The 21,478-nt window shown below is 48.2% G+C and overlaps 1 protein-coding gene across 3 annotated transcripts in view; it reads right to left on the reverse strand.

The window, feature by feature from the left end:
* FRMD4B (FERM domain containing 4B) overlaps positions 1-21,478 on the reverse strand; it is a 91,602-nt gene that overhangs the window by 2,434 nt on the left and 67,690 nt on the right. For all 3 annotated transcript variants that reach the window (XM_063165005.1, XM_063165003.1, XM_063165004.1), the window contains exons 12-22: positions 11,728-11,804; positions 11,206-11,344; positions 10,573-10,714; positions 10,310-10,443; positions 10,095-10,214; positions 8,639-8,867; positions 5,982-6,038; positions 4,395-4,542; positions 2,848-2,973; positions 954-1,759; positions 273-405 (exon numbers count right to left, since the gene is read on the reverse strand). In XM_063165005.1, the coding sequence (XP_063021075.1) occupies positions 273-405; positions 954-1,759; positions 2,848-2,973; positions 4,395-4,542; positions 5,982-6,038; positions 8,639-8,867; positions 10,095-10,214; positions 10,310-10,443; positions 10,573-10,714; positions 11,206-11,344; positions 11,728-11,804 (2,111 nt within the window). The remainder of the gene's footprint in view (positions 1-272; positions 406-953; positions 1,760-2,847; positions 2,974-4,394; positions 4,543-5,981; positions 6,039-8,638; positions 8,868-10,094; positions 10,215-10,309; positions 10,444-10,572; positions 10,715-11,205; positions 11,345-11,727; positions 11,805-21,478) is intronic.

Genomic DNA, 21,478 nt, shown 5'->3' on the forward strand with positions numbered 1-21,478 from the left:
GTGGGGTACTTATTACACTGAGCATAAGTGCATTTCAATGTGATGGCATTTGTGGGGGCAGAGCCATTCCCCAGGGCAGGAGCTTTCTGTCCTCACAGCCAAGTGCTCTGCAGTGGGGGGGGGGACACATCCAAACAGAAAACTGCCCTCACAGCACCAATTTTCTAAATACCCTTCATCCTGGCTCTTTGAAATCAAGCTGATTTGCTCAGATTTAAGAGCCAGTGACATGCAGGAGGAAGGGTAGGAAAATCTTCACGTATTCCACTCACCTGCTCTGCAAAGGAAGGTTGCCATAAACATTCCCGTAACAGCTGGCGTAGGAGGAATGAGACAACGTGTCGTAGTCTGAAAGTCCCAGTGCAAGGGGGGTTCTCCAGTTCCCAGCAGTGTTTGTAGAAGATGCTGGAATTAAAAAAAAAAGGATTACAACAAATTATACCTTTCTTAGAACAAATTACACCTTCCTTCAGCTAAATCAGCTGAGGCAAACAAGACAATTCTCATCAGCAATCTCTATGGGGTTTTGCAGGACACAGGCAAACAATGCAAACACAAAATATGATTTACAAGACCTGTAAAGGTGGTATTCTGGAGCTCTTAAAGTGCTTGCTGACACATTCAGTGATGCTCACTGGGGTTTATTTTGGAAGCCATCACAGCCACTGCATTTACATGGCATGAAGCTTTGTACACTGCTTCTAGTTGCTAAAAATACCTGTCTGAAACTCAAATGCTCTTTGTCCTTCTCTGGGTTACCGTGCTTGCACAAAGAGCAAAAGGCTGATTTACCCTTAGGAGAACATAACAAGCATGACTTTCCTTCCAAGAACAGAACAAGATCCTACTTGGCTCCTCATCCACCTTTCAGGACAGAGCTCTGCTGACTCCACTGAGGCAGTGACAGGGGGGCAGAGCTGACAGCACTGGGCACAGATGAAATCAGACATTACCCGAAGAGAAAGACGACACCCGACTGCTGGGCGAGCACGGCGTCTGCAGAGCAGCAAAGCCCAAACTCCTCTGAGATCCTCGGTCAGACTCAAAGCCCGCCTGCAGGCCGTGACCCTGCTCCTTCTGGCTGGAGGCGCGCTGGTACCAGCCCCGGAGATGCTCTGCTACTAAGGCCTTGTGAATGTTTTTGGTTATGTGCTCCGTTTTAGCCACCTGCTTCCTGGGGAGCCTGAGGGTGGCGTAGGGGTTGTGTGGGACTCTGTCCACCTCGTCCTCGTGGTAGGAGCGGAATTCCCGGTACCGCTCGTAGCCGTAGTGCGCGGAGGAGCGGTACGAAGGGTTCACGCTGTACTGCCCCTCCGTGTCGCTCTCATAAACGTACCCCCCGTTGTAATAAACGTCAGGCTCAGTGTAAGGGGAGTAGCCAGGAATGTAGTAATTAGAGGAAGGCTGCTCCTGGTTTTTGTGGAAGACGGCGCTGCGGGCGTCCTTGTGCGCCAGGTTCGGCATGCTCCCCGAACTCGCGGCGGAAATGTTGTGTTTCTTGGAGCGCCTCCGGCCCCTGGTCCTGTTGTCGAGGGTCTGGGTGGTGTAATAGGGGTTGGGAGTGGGTGTCACGCAGTAATACTCCGCACTGGACTGGCTGGTGTAGGACGATCCGTCGTCCAGGATCTCGGTGCTGCTGCTCCGCTGCGACTTGCAGAGGGAGAAGGCTGGCTTGTCAGCAGGAGCCTCGGACAGCAGGTGGGTCTGGGACTCCAGGCTCCCGCTGCGCTGCCGGCAGTGGCGTGGGGAAACATCTGGCCTACAGCAACGCAGATGTTGGCTGGTTAAAGGCAAGTCTCACACAAATAAACACACAGAGCATGCAAGGACAGGTCAGCTGCCTCCCCAGCCCAAGCACAGCACAAATCCAGCCTTATGTTTCCACACAGAGTATTTGCAACGCACAGGCATCGGTTTGGCTGAATTTTGTATTGGCTGCAACAGCAGGAGATCTGCCTTATAATAATCTGTCAGGCTGAGCAAGGTTAATCTGTGACAGGGACACACTGAGCTAAGGTCACAAACACACATTTGGTAATGATTTACAGGAGGGCTCCCTCAATCACCTGCAATCTACTGCAGTTGATGTGCTCCATGGAGCTGTTCTAGCTCATGAAGTGTCCAAATGCCATGGATACACACAGCCAACACTGATGATGGGAGCTGTCTGAATCCCAGAAACTCTGCTTGCAAACAGAGAACTCTCCATCAGTAAACATCATGTAAACATCTGAACTCTCCATCTCCATTCCTTTCTAGAAGGAAAAGCCTACACAGGTAATGAGCTCGGACCAGAACATGGGAAGATGGGTTTCCTTTTGATCTGTCTCTGCAAGGCTGCATTACCCCACCAAACAAACCCTGAGCTAACTATTTAAGATTCTCAGCATCTCTCCTTCTCCACTGTGGATTGGCTTCCCACAGTCATATCTCTAACATTCTGAAAGCAGTGGGAATCCTTACACTGGGTACAGCTGCTAGCACCAGATCTGACATGATCACACATAACATGATCACACAATCACCTGCAAACCTACTGCTCTTGATGTACTCCAGGGAGCTGTTCTAGCTCATAAAGTGCTCAAATCCCATAAATTTGGGATGGACACACAGCTGACACTAATGATGAGGGAGCTGTCTGAATGCCAGTAACTCAGCTTGTAAACAGAGAACTCTCCATCAGGCCTCACATGAATTACGTCAGCCCTGACACTGCACCTGCTGAAACACTGATACCCCGCCGTGGCAAAACCGCCCAGCCATCAACCCTCTGCCCTCTTAACACCGTTTGCTTTCACTCCCGTGCCTCCCCAGCCAGGTGTGGCACCCAAATCAGGGGTCTCTTACTGCAGGTGGCTGCTGCTGTACGCGTTTCGGGTGAGCACGGGGGTGGTGGGCATGCTCCTGCCTCCCTGCGGCGGCGCCGGCCGCTCCAGCGCACGGAACGGGCTGCTGTGCGTCGAGAGCGTGTCCCTGCAGCAAAGGGGACACACACACTGGGGTCAAACATCTCCCCACAAGTCACAGCACACCCACTTACGGGCACCTGAAGTCTCAGAGAAGCAAAAGGAAGGGTGGAATGTCGCCCTGTTTTTTTTTAAGATTTTCTAAGCCTTCTGATGTTTATGTTCTTGTAACAAACTTTCTGACACACTTTCTGTAAATAGCTCATTGTTTTGCATTCTTTTACAGAGGAGAAATTTGATGGACTGTTGGTTTGTCCAGCGTCATTGGAGAGGTGGCACTGTCACCTCCAATTCGCTGTCACTTGTGGAAAACTAAGTGTTGGAGTCAGAAAGTAAACTTCTCTTTTTCTTCACCTTGAGAGCAGTGGTGTGTGTGCTTATGTTCTTTTGTGTCCTATAGTGACAGTGGAACAAACGTAAGTGGATGTGTGAGAAAGAGTTGGTAAACAGGAAGGAAAAATCAATCCCTTCCTGTGGTTAATAGGGAGGTGTTCACAGGATCAGCAGCAGGACAAGCTGCTGCCAAAGGACAGAACCATAGAGGAGAGACAGAGCAGGTAACAGAGAAGCAAACAAATCAGGCTTTCAAATGAAGCACATGGGTACATATAGCTATAATTTGACTTCTGAACTTCATGCAGGAGTGTTCCGCTAGTCTTGAGGGACAGATGAGGGAAAAAAGCAAGACATGGCATTGCTCAAAACTCTAAAACATTTTAAAGTGTGTCTTTAACAGCCTGTTCACCCAAGAGAGTCCAAGAAATCTCAGGGTCAGTGAGAATCCCTACACTGGGTACAGCTGCTAGCACCAGACATGATCACACAATCACCTGCAAACCTACTGCTCTTGATGTGCTCCAGGGAGCTGTTATAGCTCATAAAGTGCTCAAATCCCATAGATTTGGGATGGAGACACAGCTGACACTAATGATGGAAGCTGTCTGAATCCCAGTAACTCTGCTTGTAAACAGAGAATTCTCCATCAGGCCTCACATGAATGATGTCTGTTCTGATAACGTACCTGCTGAAACACTGATACCATCAGGAAGGATGGGTAGGGTTTGGTGCTGCCTGAATCCACTAAGCACAGTCATCAGGAAAGTGACAAGTTGTTAAATGAACACCGGAAAAAACCCCAGAAACTGACACAAAGAATGACAGCATGAGAACTCCTTAAATGCAGCCCTTGGTATTATATTTCTCACCCACCTCAAACCTCTTCACAAAAATTACAGTACTCTTTGGTGTGAGATACTGTGTCAACTGCTCATACACACTTTTGTTCCCAGCCAGGAAATTCAGCTCCCATCCCCAAACCCTGTAATCCCAGAGGAGCAAGGAGCAGTGGGCTCTGCTGGGATGCTCAGCAGGGACAGGAGCAGCTCATGGCAGCAGGTGCAGAGTGCAGCAGCAGCGGGATTTGCCTACCTGGAGTGTCTGCTTTCCAAGAGCTGCTCGTTTATGGATGACTTCCTGAGGTGAATTCTCTCCACGCCAAGGGACTTTGGTGGGGGAAGCCTTGGAGAAAGCTGTGCAGAGCTGGGTCTCTGTGCTGCTGCAGGAAGTGATTCACTGACTGTTGGAAAGGAATAGGCACTTTGTTAGAGCAAAATCCCTGATATTTCTGCCCTGCGTGCAAATCTGTGGCCCCTAAGGAGAAGCACTTTGCAGTACAGAGACAATGGCAGGAGCTGTGGGTCCAGAAGAGATTTCCTGCTTGCACTGAGCTCTCTCCACACACACAGGACATTGTGGAGGCTCCTACAGATCCCAGCAGCACTGGGACTACACCCAGCTTGGGGCTGTGCCAGATCACAGAAGGGGAAAACATCTGCTTGCAGAGCAATCCTTCCCAGAGCCAAGCAGACAAGCTCAGCCTCTGCAAAGGCCAGTTCCTCTCCCTCACCTTCCAGCTCTTGAAAACGACATTTTAAGAATTAGTTTTGAAACACAACCTGAAAGAGACTGACTTCAAAAGCGACTGAATGAGCAAAGGGAACTGACAGACACATTTGGCTGAAGGCAATTGGGAAGATGCTGGTTTGATCCTTGTTCTCACTTTGCTTAGGGCACAGCCAGGTCCCGACAGAGCCAACAGGAAACTCCAACTAATACATATAAATGCAGGACCAGCATCACAGAGAACACCTTCCCAAGCCTGGCTCCACTTCTACTTGTACAAGCAGGAATCAGGTGTAAATTCATTTTATGGCACCACCTGGTTTGTACAAGTCTAAATCTGGGACAAAGTGAGATCAGAATCAGGCCCAAACCAAAAAGTGAGTAATAATTGAGATAATGTTTGTCCCCAAATGATGATTATCCAGTTTAAGGGAGAGGCAGGCCAAGTCCTTTCCAGCTTGTGGAACAGGGTGTGAGTGTGTCTGTGGGTGTGTGTGTGAAATGAGTAAGCTGAGCAAACACCAACCCATGCAAGATGCAAGCTCACCAGGGAGCAGATAAACGTAAATAGAGCGTTAGTATCTGTGACTGTTGCACCTTTCTCTGAGTTTTATGGTGGCTGTGAGGGCAGAAGGGCTGGGCTAATTCTCCCAATTTGTAAGTCCTTCAGTTCTAGGCCAGGCCCTAGGGACAACGGATTGGACACTCACAGTGTCCTCAGCTTGCAGGTTGGTCATGTTAAAACCAACTTCCTTCTCTGAAGATGACTCAGGCCAGCTCACAGAGCAGAACCCTTCAGAAACTAACCCATTAGGAGGAAGGACATTCCTGAGTAGCTATTTTTTCCTCTGCTATAAAGCAATTCATCATCAAAAGCCACCAAAATTAGAGAATAATATAATGACTTTTACTGGAAGGGACCTTGAGGCTCATCTCATTCCAACTCCCTGCCATGGCCAGGGAAATCTTCCTCTAAAATGCTTTGCTCAAAGCCCTGTCCAGCCTGGCCTTGAACACTTCCAGGGATGGGACATGCTAAAGGACATTAAGTCAAAGAAATATCTCTGAATGGACAAACTTATTGGGGAAAAAAAAAAAGGATAAGCATCATACCATCATCATAGGTGGTTGTGTCTGACAGGGAGCTGCTCTCGGATGGAATTATGTCATCTGTGAATAAAAACAAACACTTTAAGCACAGAAGAGCCAACATCAACTTACAAATATCTTAATACAGTTTATTTTCTAGAGTTTCAGAGCCAGCTGATACTTGTAACACTGCAATCCTTATTCTTTAGCCTAAAGACAGTCCTTTTTGCATCACCACTCTGTGTGTTCACTGCAGTTCAGCAAGCGACCCAGGTAATTATCAAAGCAGATTTTTTTTTTCTTTTTTTAATCTGCAGCAGGAATCAGGCCAAGATTTACAAAGGTGTTTTCCACCCCACTTCCAACAGATCTCACAGGGTGTTTTGGTGCTTCAGTAGGAGTCAGGAGCCTACACAGACATGCAGATCTTGGCTGTTAGCAGCTAATCTCCTCTAGGTACACCTGAAACCCCACCAGGTAGGTACAAAAAAGCCTTTTAAAATTTGGCACTCACTTTTGAGTGTTTCATCAGCACACAGATCCTGTTTCAATTAAAATAAAGATCAATCCAGAGTAGTTCCACTGATTTCTATCAAGGTATTGCAAATTCCAGCAACACAGAAAACAGGAACTGTTCCATGGGCGTACTAATTTTTTTTTTTCTTTTACATTTTGTTGTTTATTCATAGCAGTTCACAGTACCTGTCTCACCTTGATGCTACACAATGAGAAGCAGCCTATCCTCACTCACGTTTGGGGCAGACCACCAGCAGCAGAGAAATGAGGCTGAACTAGAGATAATTAACCCATGGACAGCTCAAGCCCTAGGCTGTTCCTGGCAAAATATGGCACTGGTGGGGTAAAAAACCTCCATGAATCTTCAAGCATGGGAGAAAGGAAGCAATAAAATACGAGAGTGGCAGCCACTTTGTGCACGACACCTGCCTGTGCCCCCAGGGCAATGTGCACTGCTGCTGCTGCCACAGCTTGCTGCCAGCAAAGCTCTGGTTACAAGAATGCAGCAAAGAGAGCAGCTGCTCAAAAACAGCAAAAACCAGCACTGGCCCCTGCCCTGGGGGGACTTGTCAGACCACCGAGGATGGGCTGCAGCTCTGCTTGCAACCTGACACTGGGAAACAGCTCCAGGGGAGCTGATGAACGTGGGTTTGACCACAGGGTGGTGAAACGTGGAACTGAGCCCAGAGTGGGGAGGAACAAAGCCTGCTGAGGGAAAGCAAAAAGCCAGCTTAAAGCTACAGGGCTGGGGTTCAGGGGGGTGTGCAGTGCTGACATACTCAGATATGGTGACATATCTGAATTGAAATCCCAGGTCTGTGAAACTCCCTGCAAAGGAGGAAGAAACTCTGGGCTAGAGAGGGAGGAAAGGGAAGAGAAAGTGGAACACGGAAAGCAGTCCAGTATGTCCTTCACCTCCTATCCCTTGGGGCTGGAAACAGCTATGGTTTGGTTCAATAAATCAGTGGGATTGTTTAACATATTACTTGCAACAAGTAATTCCCTGAACTCACAGACTCGAGTGACTCATCACTGCTCAGCCTCCTGAAACCCAGACCTGGAGCTCGAGAGCACTGCTGGAGACGGTGACAAGGTTACACACAAAATCAGTTATTGAGCAGGGCACAGCTCTGCTCCAGGTAAACAAACACACACTGCAGGCTGAGAGCCTGGCACTGGAAGGGAATGCAGTGCTTATTGCTGGCTTGGACAACAGAGAAAAACACTGCCAACAACAACAGTGGCACCCAACAACAACAATGGATGGATGGATCTCTGCTCACCGGCCTTCCTGGTCATTGCCACACACCAGGTGCCCAGGAAATACAGGACCTTCCACAATCACTATCCACACTGGTGAGCAAGGGACTGGAAAAACAGATGTCTCCCTCCCCTCTGTCAATCAGGAACAAGCTGGGCCACATTAAATGCTGATCATCAGCCTTTCAGAATAATCATTTGTGATGATGGATAGCCCAGTGATGCTGTGGTGTGTCAGGGGTAAGGATCCAAAACTCCTTCAACTGGCTTGGATACCAACAGGTTTGCACACATTGTCAACAAAGCAGCAAGAATCTCACTTCCCTTAGGAGAAACACACTAAGAATGGAGGGGCCAGGAGTATCTGCTTTTGCTGTGCTCATCAGTGGCAATTGGGTTTAGTAAAAACATCTGTTTGCTACTTATTGCATTCATAAACTCCTGAAGTTTTCTGGGAAAGGAGGAATTTTGAATCAAGAAGCAATGTCCTCCACCCTGCAGAGAACCCTGCCTGCTCTGGTTCTGCTGGAACTGCAGCACCACAGGAGGGATGGAAGAGATGTTCCATGTGGCAGCTCAGACAGACAACTACACTCATATCACAATAGGAACTCGGGCATCAGAAAAGCTTCACCCAAGGTGCTGCTGGAGCCTTTCTGTGCACAGCACCTTCAGCCCATACCTGCTGCTGGAACATGCCTTGCTCCTAAAGCTGTGGCTACTCTGTCCCCAGCCTACACCAGTACACTGGGTGTATCAGATGCAGCAGTTTTATCTCCTTTTTCTTATTTAACTGCCTTGGAGAAGATAAAAACCATAAAGAAAAAACGTACACAAAGTTTCTAAGTAAGCCAAATTGCTCTTTTTCCCTCCTGTTTGCATCAGAACATGGGGAATTCTCTCACCTGGTAGAGCCAGAGTTGATTTCTGGGTTGGTTTTTTGCCACACTTGATTCTGTATTCATTTATGGAGTTTTCTATCTCTTGCAGCTTTTTTACAGCATCAGCATACTCTTGCTTTCTTTTCTTCTTCACGTTTTTGCAGAGGTCTGGCTCACTGGCAAGTTTCTTTGCAGCTTCCACCAGCTTTTGGTGTATGATAAAATTGCTCTCCAAGTCCTGCAAAGTAGGATCCTGCAAATTCATGAAAGGGGTTATTTGCTTGTACTCCAGAGAGAAATTACCAATGAAAGCCATTAATATAAAGATCTATTTTTGTGGTGATTAAGTGAAATTTTGAGCACAAAATGCAGAAATACCAAAGTTCATACACAAGACAATCACAGCATATGAAAGTCTGAGATCTTATTTCTGACTAGAGTACAATTTTGAGATCTCTTGGGCAAGGTCCAAAGTTCTGAAGCCCAGGTGACATAACACATACTCTTATATTCAGGTTTAGGCTGCTAAACCTCCTGCTATGAGTCCAACCCTGAAAACATCACTCAAAATCTCTCCCTACTTCAGAGAATATAAAAATGGAAATTGGTATCACCATACCTACGTAAGAGGGAGTTTCAGGCTTTAATTAATTGTTTGTAAACTACTTTGAGAAGCTCAGATGAAAGGCACTGCAGAAGTGCTAAGCAACAGGTTATTAAATCTGGTCAGCAGGATTTTGGTTTAATAGCATTTAAGCAGTCCACAAAATCACTTTGCTGCAGACAAGGAGCACACCAGCCCTGAGAGGCAGGGCAGTGAGTTTCTGGTGAAAGACAGATGCCAAGTGCCCAACACCTACTTATTTGGCTGATACAGCTTGTTAACAAATCTCACAAGGAATGAGAGGGAATGGAGTGTGTCCAGAGACTGCAAACATCTGAATTACCCTATCACTCGAGTCAGTCCCTGCCAGCAAAGTTCATTTTAGCCTCTTGAGCAATGCAGGGAGGTTTTACTCAGGTGGAACCTTCATTAAGCCACAGATAAAACTCCTCCTCCTGTCACCTGTCACAGAACTATGCTCACAGATGATTTTGCAAGGGGGACAGAGCACACCCTTGCCATGTTCTGGGTTCAAACACCATCCCAACATGACACAAATCAACGCTCCAGAAAAGCCACGGGCTGCCAAATGGCATTATGCACCTGATCTTCTCTAATTAGCAGCAAAACATCCATTAAAATTCATGCAGGGATTCAGCTTGGGTGAACTTCAGGCCTTTAGCAACAGCCAACTTCCTGCTCAGTTCAACGCGTGGCTGAAAAACGCCAGAACCCACCAAAATTTCCCACTCCACACAAACAACTGCCCCAGCTGCCTCCCCTTAAAGCCCCAGGGAAGAGCTGGATGATCTGCAAGGGCTTTGGGCCCTGGTGTGGGCAGCCCAGCCCTGTGTGCACACAAGGTGCCACGCTCACCTCCTCGCTGGGGAGCAGGTTGTCGTCCAGCTTGAACGCGGTGCCCACGCGCCTCCTCACCTGGGGAGGCTCCTCCCCTGCCCCCAGGGGATACTCCTTGGGCATCTTCCCTGTCAGCTCCTGGTGGGGAACAACACACGGGGCTCCAGGTGAGGCCCAGGGGGAGGAAAGGGCTCCCACCTGCCCCAGCCCAGGGTGGGGTGCAGCTCTCTCACCGCCTCGCGCAGGCAGATTTTCTTCAGCTCCTCAACCTTCTGAAGCAGTTTCTCCTGAAGGAGCTTCTCTTTCTTCTTTAGTTCCATAATTTTCTCCTTCTTTTGTTCTTCACTGACCTCTGAGTCCTGAGAGCCTGGAGAACACATTCTGCTATCAGAGGATTTCCAGGTAAAGGCCATTTTAACTGGCTGGTAGTCTCATTTCCCTTTTTACAAACAAGCCCCATTAAACCTGGCTACTTCACATTTATGGGCAGTATTACCTGATGAGATCAAACTGCCATTGCTGGCCATGATAAGCTGGTTCTTGGCCTCCAAGGTCACCAGCTTTGACACTTTTGGAGTTCCCATCTCTGTCAGATCCATGGCGATATCATCCAAACTTCTGGCTGATGGAATTTTTGCCTGAAGGAGTAAAAAAAAACCCCAAAAGCCTCATTGAGTTACCTCTAATTAACTTCAGAACACATCACAGAAGATGACATTTCACACATCATCTCCCACAAAATTAAGGGCTAAAGCAACAGCATCACACAGGTGCTTGTGGTATTTAAGGTCTGCTTGGCATTCCCTTCCCCTCTCCCCAAAAACCTGAACCATCTCCCAGCTCAAAATCTCTGCAGCTTTCAAAACAAACACAGGAAAGGAGGCAAAAGAAAAGGCAGATTAGACACCCAGCAGACATGGGAATTCCTTCTTCCATGATTACACTTCCACAGGCCTTAACTGCAGGCAGGCTAAAATGGACTGAATACCAATACCAGCACTAAGAAACTGCTCAGAAAGCTGACAAACACAATCTGCAGTTTTTTCTCTGGAGAGTAGTTCACCCGTGGAAAAACACATGCTGAAAGGTGTTGAAACGCATGCTTGCAGTAAAATGCCTCATAACTTACTTTGCTTTGCTTCCTGTCCAAGTAAAACTGGTGCTGACTGATTGCCATCACCCAGATGGACTTGATCAGGGAAGTGTTTGCATACCAGGTCTGCACCACCAGCCCACTCTGACCAAAGGTCCTTCTTGACACTGAAATCCTGAGGAGGTGAAAAAAAATGCCATTTCAAGACAGGTCTTTGAGGTTTAAAGTCCACAATGCCTCTCTCTTAACCAGGTGAGGCTCAGCCTTTATTTTAGGGAAGCAAAAACTCAGATTTCCTTCATCCCATCACCCAGTGCTGCCATGACAAACAGTCCTTCCCCTGCTCCAAGAACTCCCTGAATGGACACAGAGGGAATCTGAGAGGACACCCAGAGCTGTGACAGCCCCAGTCTGCCCCACCAAAAACTGGATCAGGATCAATCCCAAAGCCCAGAGGAAACTCAGGGGTCAGCTGTGAGGCACCACCCACCCCATCCACCAACAGGTGATGATGGTGGGCAAAGATGAACCCCCACGGCAGAACCTGCTCAGCCTCACCTGCGGGGATCGTGCACCTCCACAGCAAACTTCTTCTCACGGAAATACAGATTTTCCAGCTGCTTCCATTGAAATAGCTGCGAGAATTGGGAGAGAGAAGCAGAACACGGTCACTAAATCTCCAAACCCCTCACCCCAAGGTGATATCATTTCAGCAAATTACAATTCCTGTGTATCCTCAGCTGTGGCATGGACTGAGCAGTAACTACATTCATAACATCAATTAAAAGAAGCACATAAGTATAGGATGCCCCCTCAGTAATTTCACACTCTTACAGACAATGTGTTGCAAATTGAGGATTTTGCCAGTGACAACATGTGCCTCCATCAATAGCACATTTAATTTCACTGCTAGAAGTTCCCAGAGATCTTGGCAGGGCAGCTCAAGTAATTTTCTCTCTGATTAAACGCAAAAATCTCTTTACAAAGTAATTGTATAGACAACTATGGTCTAGTACCCTAGTCAGAACATCCCCAGGGAATGGCAGCAGCTTGGAAAAACCAAAATTTTTTTATTGTGAAGACATTATGTGAGACATCCAGCGTGACATTTTGGAGCAGAGGTACAGCATGTACAGAACAACAGCAGCTACAGGAGGAAGCCACCCCCAGCACATCCTCCTGCTAGAAACCCACATATTTCCTGCAAAGTGCCAGCTGGGAGGAGAGATCAAAGTCAGTTGGGGCTTGGCAGCTGCACCCGTGGGATCAGAATTTCATCTGAATTCGCTCTCCTTTAGCAGGAGCAGCATCAGCCCTGCTGATCCCCCTGGGGATGGATGAGCCACCAGGGGCTGCATCTTCCCAGCCCAGCCTCGCAGGTTTGGGCAGCAGCAGGCTCTCCAGCAGGGCCAGGGTGCCTGGATGTGCATGGCGTGTCCCCAGGGATGCCCCCCTGACCGTGGAGGGCACGCAGGTGCAGCAGCATGACGGAGTTCACACCAGCTGCTCACACGGAGATACCGGCGGTGCTTCCACCCAGCTGGGCAGGCAGGGACAGGGTTAATGAGAGATCAGCCCTGGACACCAGGGATCCAGCCAAGGCCCTCACAGCAGCTCCCTCCTTCCCCCACTGGAGCTTCTCCAAAGCCTCCAAGGGTGCAGCCGCCACACCAGAAACCCCCAGGACACACAACATCCCCGCTGGCCTTGCCAAAACCTGACATTCCATGCTACCTCCCACTACAGAAACACTTCAGGTTTTGTAAAAAACGACATATTAGGCTGTGATGCATCTGAAACATTTACAACACCATGAAACATAGCCCAGCACATTTGATTTCAGGGGAAAAGTGGCTCTTTCAGCAGCCTTTCGCTCTGTTTAATTAAAACTTTCCTAGGAATACAACTGACTATTAGAACCTGCCACAGAAAAAGCGAAGCCGAGTGGAAATGCAATTTACTAGAATGAATAAGTTATTTTCTCAACGGTTGTGGAAGTTTCCCTCTGCTGCTTAAATAAGTTTATGTTTGTCTCACAGCCCTCCTGCCCAGCCACAGCGCTGTCAGAAACGCCTCTTTACAACTCCGCGTGAACTTTGAAAATAAATACATTTACCAAAACGCGAGAGGAAACAACCCGAGCAGTCTGCCAGGACATTGAGCAATAGGTGCCCGTGAGGGCTGATCCCAGCTGGGATCCCGGCACAGCTCTGGCTGTTCCCCACACTCACCTGGCTGCATGAAAATAAATACATTTACCCAAACGCGAGAGGAAACAACCCAAGCAGTGTGACAGGACATTGAGCAATAGGTGCCCGTGGATGCCGATCCCGGCCGGGATCCTGGCACTGCCCCCTGTGTCCCACACTCACCTGCCCGCGTGAAAATAAATACATTTACAAAAAGGAGAGAGGAAACAACCCAAGCACTCTGCCAGGACACTGAGCAATAGATGCCCGTGGGTGCTCCAGCAGAGATCGATCCCAGCCGGGATCCTGGCACTGCTCCCCTGTCCCGCACTCACCTGCCCGCGTGAAAAAAAATACATTTACAAAAACGCCAAAGGAAACAACCCAGACAGTGTGACAGGACATTGAGCAATAGGTGCCCGTGGGTGCTCCAGCAGTGATCCTGGCCGGGATCCTGACACAGCCCCGGCTGTTCCCCATGTCCCGCACTCACCTGCCCGCGTGAAAATAAATACATTTACAAAAACGCAAAAGGAAACAACCCAGGCAGCGTGTCAGGACATTGAGCAATAGGTGCCCTGGGTGCCGATCCCAGCCGGATCCCGGCACAGCCCCGGCTGCTCCCGTGCCCCGCACTCACCTGCCCGCAGCCCCGATCCCGATCGCGGCTCCCCGGCCCCGCCGGGCACTGCCAGGGCTGGCATGGGCAGGGCACAGCCGTGCTGTCTGTCTGTCCGTCCGTCCGTCCCGCCGCTGTGCTGCGGCAGCCTCGCCTCCCAGCGCTGACACACGCCTGACATCACCGCCCACCCGCTCCGCGCCGCCCACACCCCGCTGCTCCCCAGATCCAGGGAAAAAAACCCAACAGCGAGCGAACAACGAGGATTCCAGCGAGGGGCTGCACCCCTGGGAGCCCTCCCCGGGTTCCTGTGAGCCCCAGGGCCGTGGGGGCTGCCCGGGGGCCCCGCGGAGCCGCGTCCTGCCCCGCCAGCCCTGACTCACAGCCAGGGCAGCAGCAGGTTCGACCAGCAGCATCATCCCGGCCGCCGCTCCCACGCCCGTAAAAACCATGGGCGTGCTTCAAACATGACCTCTGCGGGAAAAGCTGCCTCTTATCGTGGCGGGGGATGATTCCCCGTCCCCTTTTTATCACTTCCTTTGGGGTTTTCCCCCTCTCCGGATGCGCTCGGCGTTCCAAAGGGTTGCGGGAAAACGGAGCACCTGTCCCAAGGTGAGGAGGGGCGCGTTTGGCAGCAGGGCAAAATGCAGCAGCCCCAGCCCCTGGAGCAGCCTCCTGCCTGGCAGAGGGACGGACAGAGGGACACGGGGGTCTGTGCTAATCTGACACCAGGATCACTTCCAGTGCCGAGGAAAAAAAAAAAAAGCGTTTGCATTTTTAAGAAAACCTGCATGGAACTGCCTCAGGATGTGGGCAGAGCTTTGCTCCATTTCCTCCCCACCCTGTGAGATCCATCCCAGCCCAAAAGGAGCTGACGGGCGCCCCAAGCATCCACTGCTGGGTACATTCAGCACAAAGACATCTCTGCCTCCTTGCACTAAGTCTGGGATAACCCCCTCTGCTGCTCCCATCACATCCCACAGATGGGAATTGTACCCAAGACACATCTTTGCTCTTGAGGACTGAAAAAGTGCCCTCTCCTCAGACTATCTCACTTAAGAACTAAGCTCCTTAGCTATCACCTCATCTGACAAACCTTCCTAACTCAGGTCCTTGTAAAAAAAAGGCTGGTGATTAAATGAACGGCTTCAGAGTAAGTTGTGAGCCAGTAATATTTATACAGATACAAATAAAATAATCCTGAATGAAAGTATTACACTTTCCTGCCTAGCACACTTAGATTCATGAAAGGCAAGAGGGAAAAAACGGACTCAGTACAAATAAGGACAAAGCAATAAAGTAATAAACTTTCTTCAACTGAAATTTTTCTACCTCGTGGTCAAAAGGCAACACTCAGGAAACCATCAGTGCTCCAGAGATATCCTGCTCCCTTCATATACTCTGTACCCTGTACAGACATGTTCCTAAATGATTCCTAATTTCAATCTTACCTAAACTAAATGCATATTTAAAGACAAAAGACTGGTAAAACAAAATCTGGAAATCTGGAACTGGTTTTTGAGGGCTGGAAGAACAATTAGGAATAATTAAAATGTTTTTGTGGAAGTTTTGCAATGTATGTTCCCTTTAACCAGATGATTAAGTCCACCTGAGCTAATTAATGTTTTCTTAATAGCCTTCCCATCCATGTAGGTTGTCAGATCCTTAAATGCTCCTGAAAACTACTGAGCATCCTGAGGGCTGCCTGTCTGACTCTGAGTAAAACTTGGCCTGGTCAAGGCTGTTTTTCTGATTTTATTTTTTTTGGTAGAAGGCAGAGGTGCAGCTCTGATCACATCTCATTACCCAGGCACCTCTGTGCACCAGCCAGACTCCTACCACCCACCCAGCTGCTGCTTCCCCAGCCCACGAGTTTAGGCTTCCCTGTATTTCTGCTGGGATTCAATTGCAGATACCAGGGAGCACTGAACAAAAAGGAATCGCTGTCCTTCCTGCACAGAAAGAACCACAATAGTTACGGCAGCCCAAGGAGACGTAGCTAAGTGCTGAAACACCTTAAAAGCTGCAGCTGGTTTTTCACCTGGCTGATCTGGTATTCAGTTTTGAATAAAATGCAGGTTTGTCCTGGCCTGACAGCAGGAGCAAACTGGCTCAGAAAAACGGCCCTGTCAGGATTGCAGGAGCTGCCAGAGACCCTGCCCAAGGAGCTGCTCAGGCTCCTGGCTCAGTATGGCTGTGAGCCTGATGGATTTTGTTTAAAAAACAATATTTTAGTATTTTTTTACAAGGTTTCTTTTTGCACCGAGGTGTAAATGTGGAGAGCAGCTCAGTGCAGGGGCTGTGTGGCCACAAGCTGCTGCACCAGCCCACTGTGCCAGAACTGTTCCCAAGGTTAGTGACAAATTCTGACCAAGAGCTAAATTACCCAAATCTCAGGTTTTCCAACCACAGGGTCTTAGGTTAAGGTCAGCATGAAGTGCAAGCCATGGCACAGTGTTTGCAGCAGCCTTTCCCTCGGGAAGCACTTCCAAAGCACCTCGTGGTACGTGCGGTGCCCAGCAAGCAGCACCTCAGGAACTGGCTGGGAACAGCAATCTGCAGACAAATCTGGCAATTCAGAGCAAGGAAACATAAAAAGATTTCTGCCCGCAGGAATGCACCCCACCCGAGGAGGGAAATTACCACCCTGGCAGCACAGGCTGTGCTTCAGCCCCTCCGCTGCTCTCAGCTGCCTGGCACCCTGCCTTCAGCTGGAACCCTGGGTCCCACTGCTGCTCTGCCTGCCCGTGGAGAGAGGCACCTGAGGAGATGGCAGCAGAGCCAGACTGCCCCACCTGCAGCACCTTCTGAGGGAAGGAGGCAGACACAGCTCCCACCTGTGCCAGCACAACCCGGCAGAGCTCACCTGCAGGCATCCTTCATCCCTTAAATATTACACCAGTCCTCCAAAAGCCTTTTCAATCATGTATCTTTCTAATACCTTATGATGCTTTTGTGCCTGGTCCTCACTAGCACTGGCCTCGTAAGACTGAGAGATGTCTCAACATCAAAATACCCCCAAACATTTGTGTTTTGCAGCAGGTGACGTTCAAGCAACTTTTTGCACATCTGGAAAGATCTTAATTTCAGAGCAGCCTCATAAAACCCCTGTGGTTTTGTTTTTTTTTTTTAAGTAATTATGTGAGCTTAGTATCTTCTATCTAAATCAATGGCTTGGTGAGAAATAAACACCATAAAAGAAATCTCTGCCTAATTAGAGCTGCCTGCTGAGAAGGCTGTTCCAATGCTGCTGTGTTCTGAACTATTCAGCAAAGCAGGACAGCAAATTTACATGAAGTAAATGTTCTGCAAGGGAAAATTTTCAGCATCAACTCTTAGCATATGTTGATTTAAGAAAGAAGTATCATAATACCTCCTCCTCAGAGCTCAGGAACAATGCATCCCAACAAAGAGAAAGTAATGAAAAAGTGTCAGGATGCTTGCAAGGATGAACAAAGAGCTCCTGGACAAACTCAGTCACCAAAAGACCCCCAAAGAGGGTGGGAGAAATAAAGAGAAATTGTCTGAGCAGCCAGGGGTCTGGTTTGGAAAGCTAAAGCCCTGGAAGTATTAAATCCAGCCAGGGATATTGTGAAGGTGATGAGGCACTGGCACAAGGTGCCCAGAGCAGCTGTGGCTGCCCCTGGATCCCTGGGAGTGTCCAAGGCCAGGCTGGATGGGGCTGGGAGCACCCTGGGACAGTGGAAGGTGTCCCTGCCATGGCAGGGGGGTTGAAATGAGATGATCTTTCAGGTTCTCCAGCCCACACCATCCTGTGATAAACATACCCCATCATTTCAAAACGAGTACATTCTAATAAAAACACTTCTGAAAACACAATGCAGTCAAGACATCAAGCAGCAGAAATTATATTCTTGGACATCTGAAACAATGCCACAGCAAGATTAGTTCTTCTCTTCAGATAACAGAGTTAATTTATCACGAGGGAGTTGCCCACAGAAACACAATGAAGTGGGAGAACAAGTCAGAGAGCCAGCAAGCTGCCTTCTCCAGCCCTCAGAGGATCCTCACATATTGGCTGAACGCAGAATAAACTCCACTCATGCCTTAATACACCCTCCATTGACAAGACTTACATTGTTTATCTCACCAGTGAGAAGAATGGGGTGGAGATAAAGGGAGATCTATTCTGGCTTGAAATGACAAACCAAGTCCTGGGACCTGTTTTATACTTTTCCTAATTGATTCAGAGGATGCTGGGGACAGGATCTTGGCATGCCACCTCACAGCAAGCAGAGGCACTTCTCCAAGCAGGAGGTGACTCTCAATATTAACTGCAACTGAATTAGAATATGTTTGCAAAGCAGCAGGACTGCAGAGCTAATCCCAGGTCTGAGCTCAAATCTGAACAAGGGTTGCCAAATCCAGTCTGTTTTAATGCCCTGTGAGACTTCAGGATGATAATCAAGTGAGCTCAGTATAACCTCCAGCCAGCGTGGAGCCACTGCTTTTATCTACAGAGACAATTTTCATCAATGACACAGAAAATAATTCTCCCTTTTCAGTTTGTTACAGAGCTGGAGCCCAGTGCTTCCCTCAGTGCCTCAGCTGGCACTCCTGGGTGATGGGGAACACTTGGGCTTTTCTAGAACCTGCTCCCAAAGCAACACAACCTCCCAGGAGTGACTTGGAGCAACAAAACTCCCTTGTCCAAACCATCTCAGGTCAGCCAGCAGAATATTAATAGCTGGAGCCAAACCTCCCCAGCCAGCCCTGCACAGACAGACAGACACACAGACAGCCAGGGCAGGTTCTCCAGGTCCAGCCCCGAGTCACACACTGGGCTCCCCTCAGCCCTGGCTGATAGGGATCTGGGCATTGCTTCACCCAGGCCTCTCCTGCAAGCTCCTTCCTGTGAGCAGCTCTCAGCCTTGGACTCCACGCACTGGTGTTGATCCAATAACAAAACCTTGGGATAACCACTGCGCTCCAAGGCTCGGATTTAGGTGTCTTGGCCTGAAGACCTACTTGGATAAAGCCAAAGGATTTCACTTTTTTAAGAGGGTGGTTATGTTTCTTTGGATTTAACTGAGCCTCCATTAATGGGTGCAACTAATGTAGATTTTATTTCTATTATTAATAGTAAAATTTTATTCTAAATATGGACTTGGCTCTTGCACGATGCCTGTGATTCTGTGGTGGAGCAAACACACCTGAGAGCACTGCAGAAAAGACAGGGAGCAGAATAAATCCCCCTGGTGTGAATTCACTGCAGCACAGGCATCAATTCCTGTTAAAAGCTTCCCATCCAAAACGCTGCAGCTTTCCCACCACAACCAGTGTCAGAGGGGTTTGCACACTCAGAAATCTCCTGTAGCTTTAAAATTCAGGAAGGCCGATTTGGTTTTCATTAGACTAGGACTCAGCCTTTCCATCTTATAATTCTCTATTTATCTATCAGCTGCATGTATATTTAAACATCACCAAAAGGAAAAGCGGAGCACAATGAGGATGCTCTTTCCCAGATGGCTGGGGATAAACACAACAGCAGTTTTGATCCATGGCATAAACAGCTGGATAACACCAGCACACGGCAGTTGTGAGTTTGGTTCCGTTCCCAAAAAGCAAGGCAAGGAAATTCTGCTAAATCCAGCAAAACTAGCACTGCTGCTCCAAAAGACAGGAACAGTTCACATGCCTATTCCCCTCCTGCCTGCTGCTCCAGAGAGACTCCTGGGAGATTGAGGCAAGCTGTCCATGCTCTTCTCTCTCTGAAATAAATTCTGATACATTCATAAATATGAACAAACAACAACACTGATTAAAAGGAATTTCTACTTGCCGCATCACAGGCAGCTGGGCTGTAGCTACACTGAAATAAGCAGCAGTATCTCAGCATTTTAACTCCAAACCCAAGTCCGGGTGTGGGTGCCCCTCTAGACCTGATGTCTGCTTTTCCTCCCAAAAGTGATCTGATTCCAGTCACTTACCTAAAGTGCTCTTTGTATTTCAAACTCTGAAACATTTTTCATGTAAAGAAACTGTTTGTATATTTACCCACTTATTAAAGGCAACCATGGCTCAGGACAAGCTGTGGCTCACATCATTTTTGTCCCTTTGCACTGACACCAGGAAAATCCTTAAGGACACTACAGCCATATCCATCCCCACAGTTTCAATGAGCTTACTGTAATTAAACCTTCCACCTGCATTTAGGCTCCTCTCTCTCCCCTTTAAATCTCTATGCTCTGTGGTATAATTATAATTTCAGTGAAGCCAACAACTATTCTCATTTCCATTGTCATGCTTCCACTGCAGAGATGACCTCTGGTTTTTATTTTATTTTTCTTAAGCACAACTCCTGCTGCATTCAAAGGCAACGCCTCGTAACTTAACTGTAGCAGGGTGTGACTTGGTATCTGGGCCCTGCTGACCTTAAAAAATTTTCTTAATCTGCCTGGTTGATGTTGTAAACTGAAATCCCACAAGCATAAGAAATGCTTGGCGAAGCAATGCTTTCAGCCAGGCAGGCTCCATTTTCTTGGAGAGCACTGCTGGTCACAGCTGGACATCTTGGCTGCAGAATGAACTTTTCCTGGCTGGAAAATCTTATGGGTGTTGCCTAAAATCAGGGAAGTGCTTAAGGGCAAGAGGACCTCCTTGATGCTCTCCTTTGACATTCAATAGCTTCATCAAGTTGATTTGATTTACAGAGGGTTCCTCCTGTGTCTTTTAGTGCAGGCATGGGAAGAGACACCTGGGATAAAATTCTGTATTTTACTAAACAAAGCAAAGGAAGGACATGAGAGCTCACCCTTGGACACACAGGTACATAAATGTACCTAAAGAAACCAAGTCATAGCCAGCTCTGGAAAAAGACAAGATCAAGTTGGAAGCTTGAAGAGGGGGATTACTCTTTAACAAGGAAGTTTTGTTAAGCTGTGCTTTTTGGCACCAATACACTAAACAATATCATTTTGCAAATGTAAAAATTCCCTGGCAGGGAGCACAGCTTCATGTGAACTCCTGCCCAGATCATTCCTGGGAAGAGAACAGCCAACTCCCAGGTCTCCATCCCCTCATGGCTTAGATGTTTCAGTGAAGACACTCTGGAAAGCAGTGGGTTGGAAAAGGAGAAGAATGAACTCCAGTACTTGGCATTTATTCTCAATTTCCCCTTAGAATTTATGGAAGCACACACTTCAACAAGCCTTTAATTTCACACAGTTCCTCTCGTATTCTGCCTCTATCAGTGGAGCCTTTTATGTTCCATGCACAAAAAAAAAAAAAAAACAAACACCTACAAAAGTGAAGTGAAAACATTGCCCGAGCACAAGGCCTTGCAGAAACACAACTGCCTCATATTTCTGTAGTTATCCCTGGGGGCTGCCAAAATCCCCATCCTGAGACCACCAAACTCAAGACACACGAGCCAAAGCTCCCAAAGGGAGTTTCCACTATCTAGGAGAGGCAGAGATTTACTGCCTCAGTGCCAGCAGAACTCTCCTTCTGCCTCCAGCCTTTGGTCTTTTGCCCACCA

Source organism: Melospiza melodia, chromosome 10 (assembly GCF_035770615.1).
Source record: "Melospiza melodia melodia isolate bMelMel2 chromosome 10, bMelMel2.pri, whole genome shotgun sequence".
Classification (NCBI taxonomy): Eukaryota; Metazoa; Chordata; class Aves; order Passeriformes; family Passerellidae; genus Melospiza; species Melospiza melodia.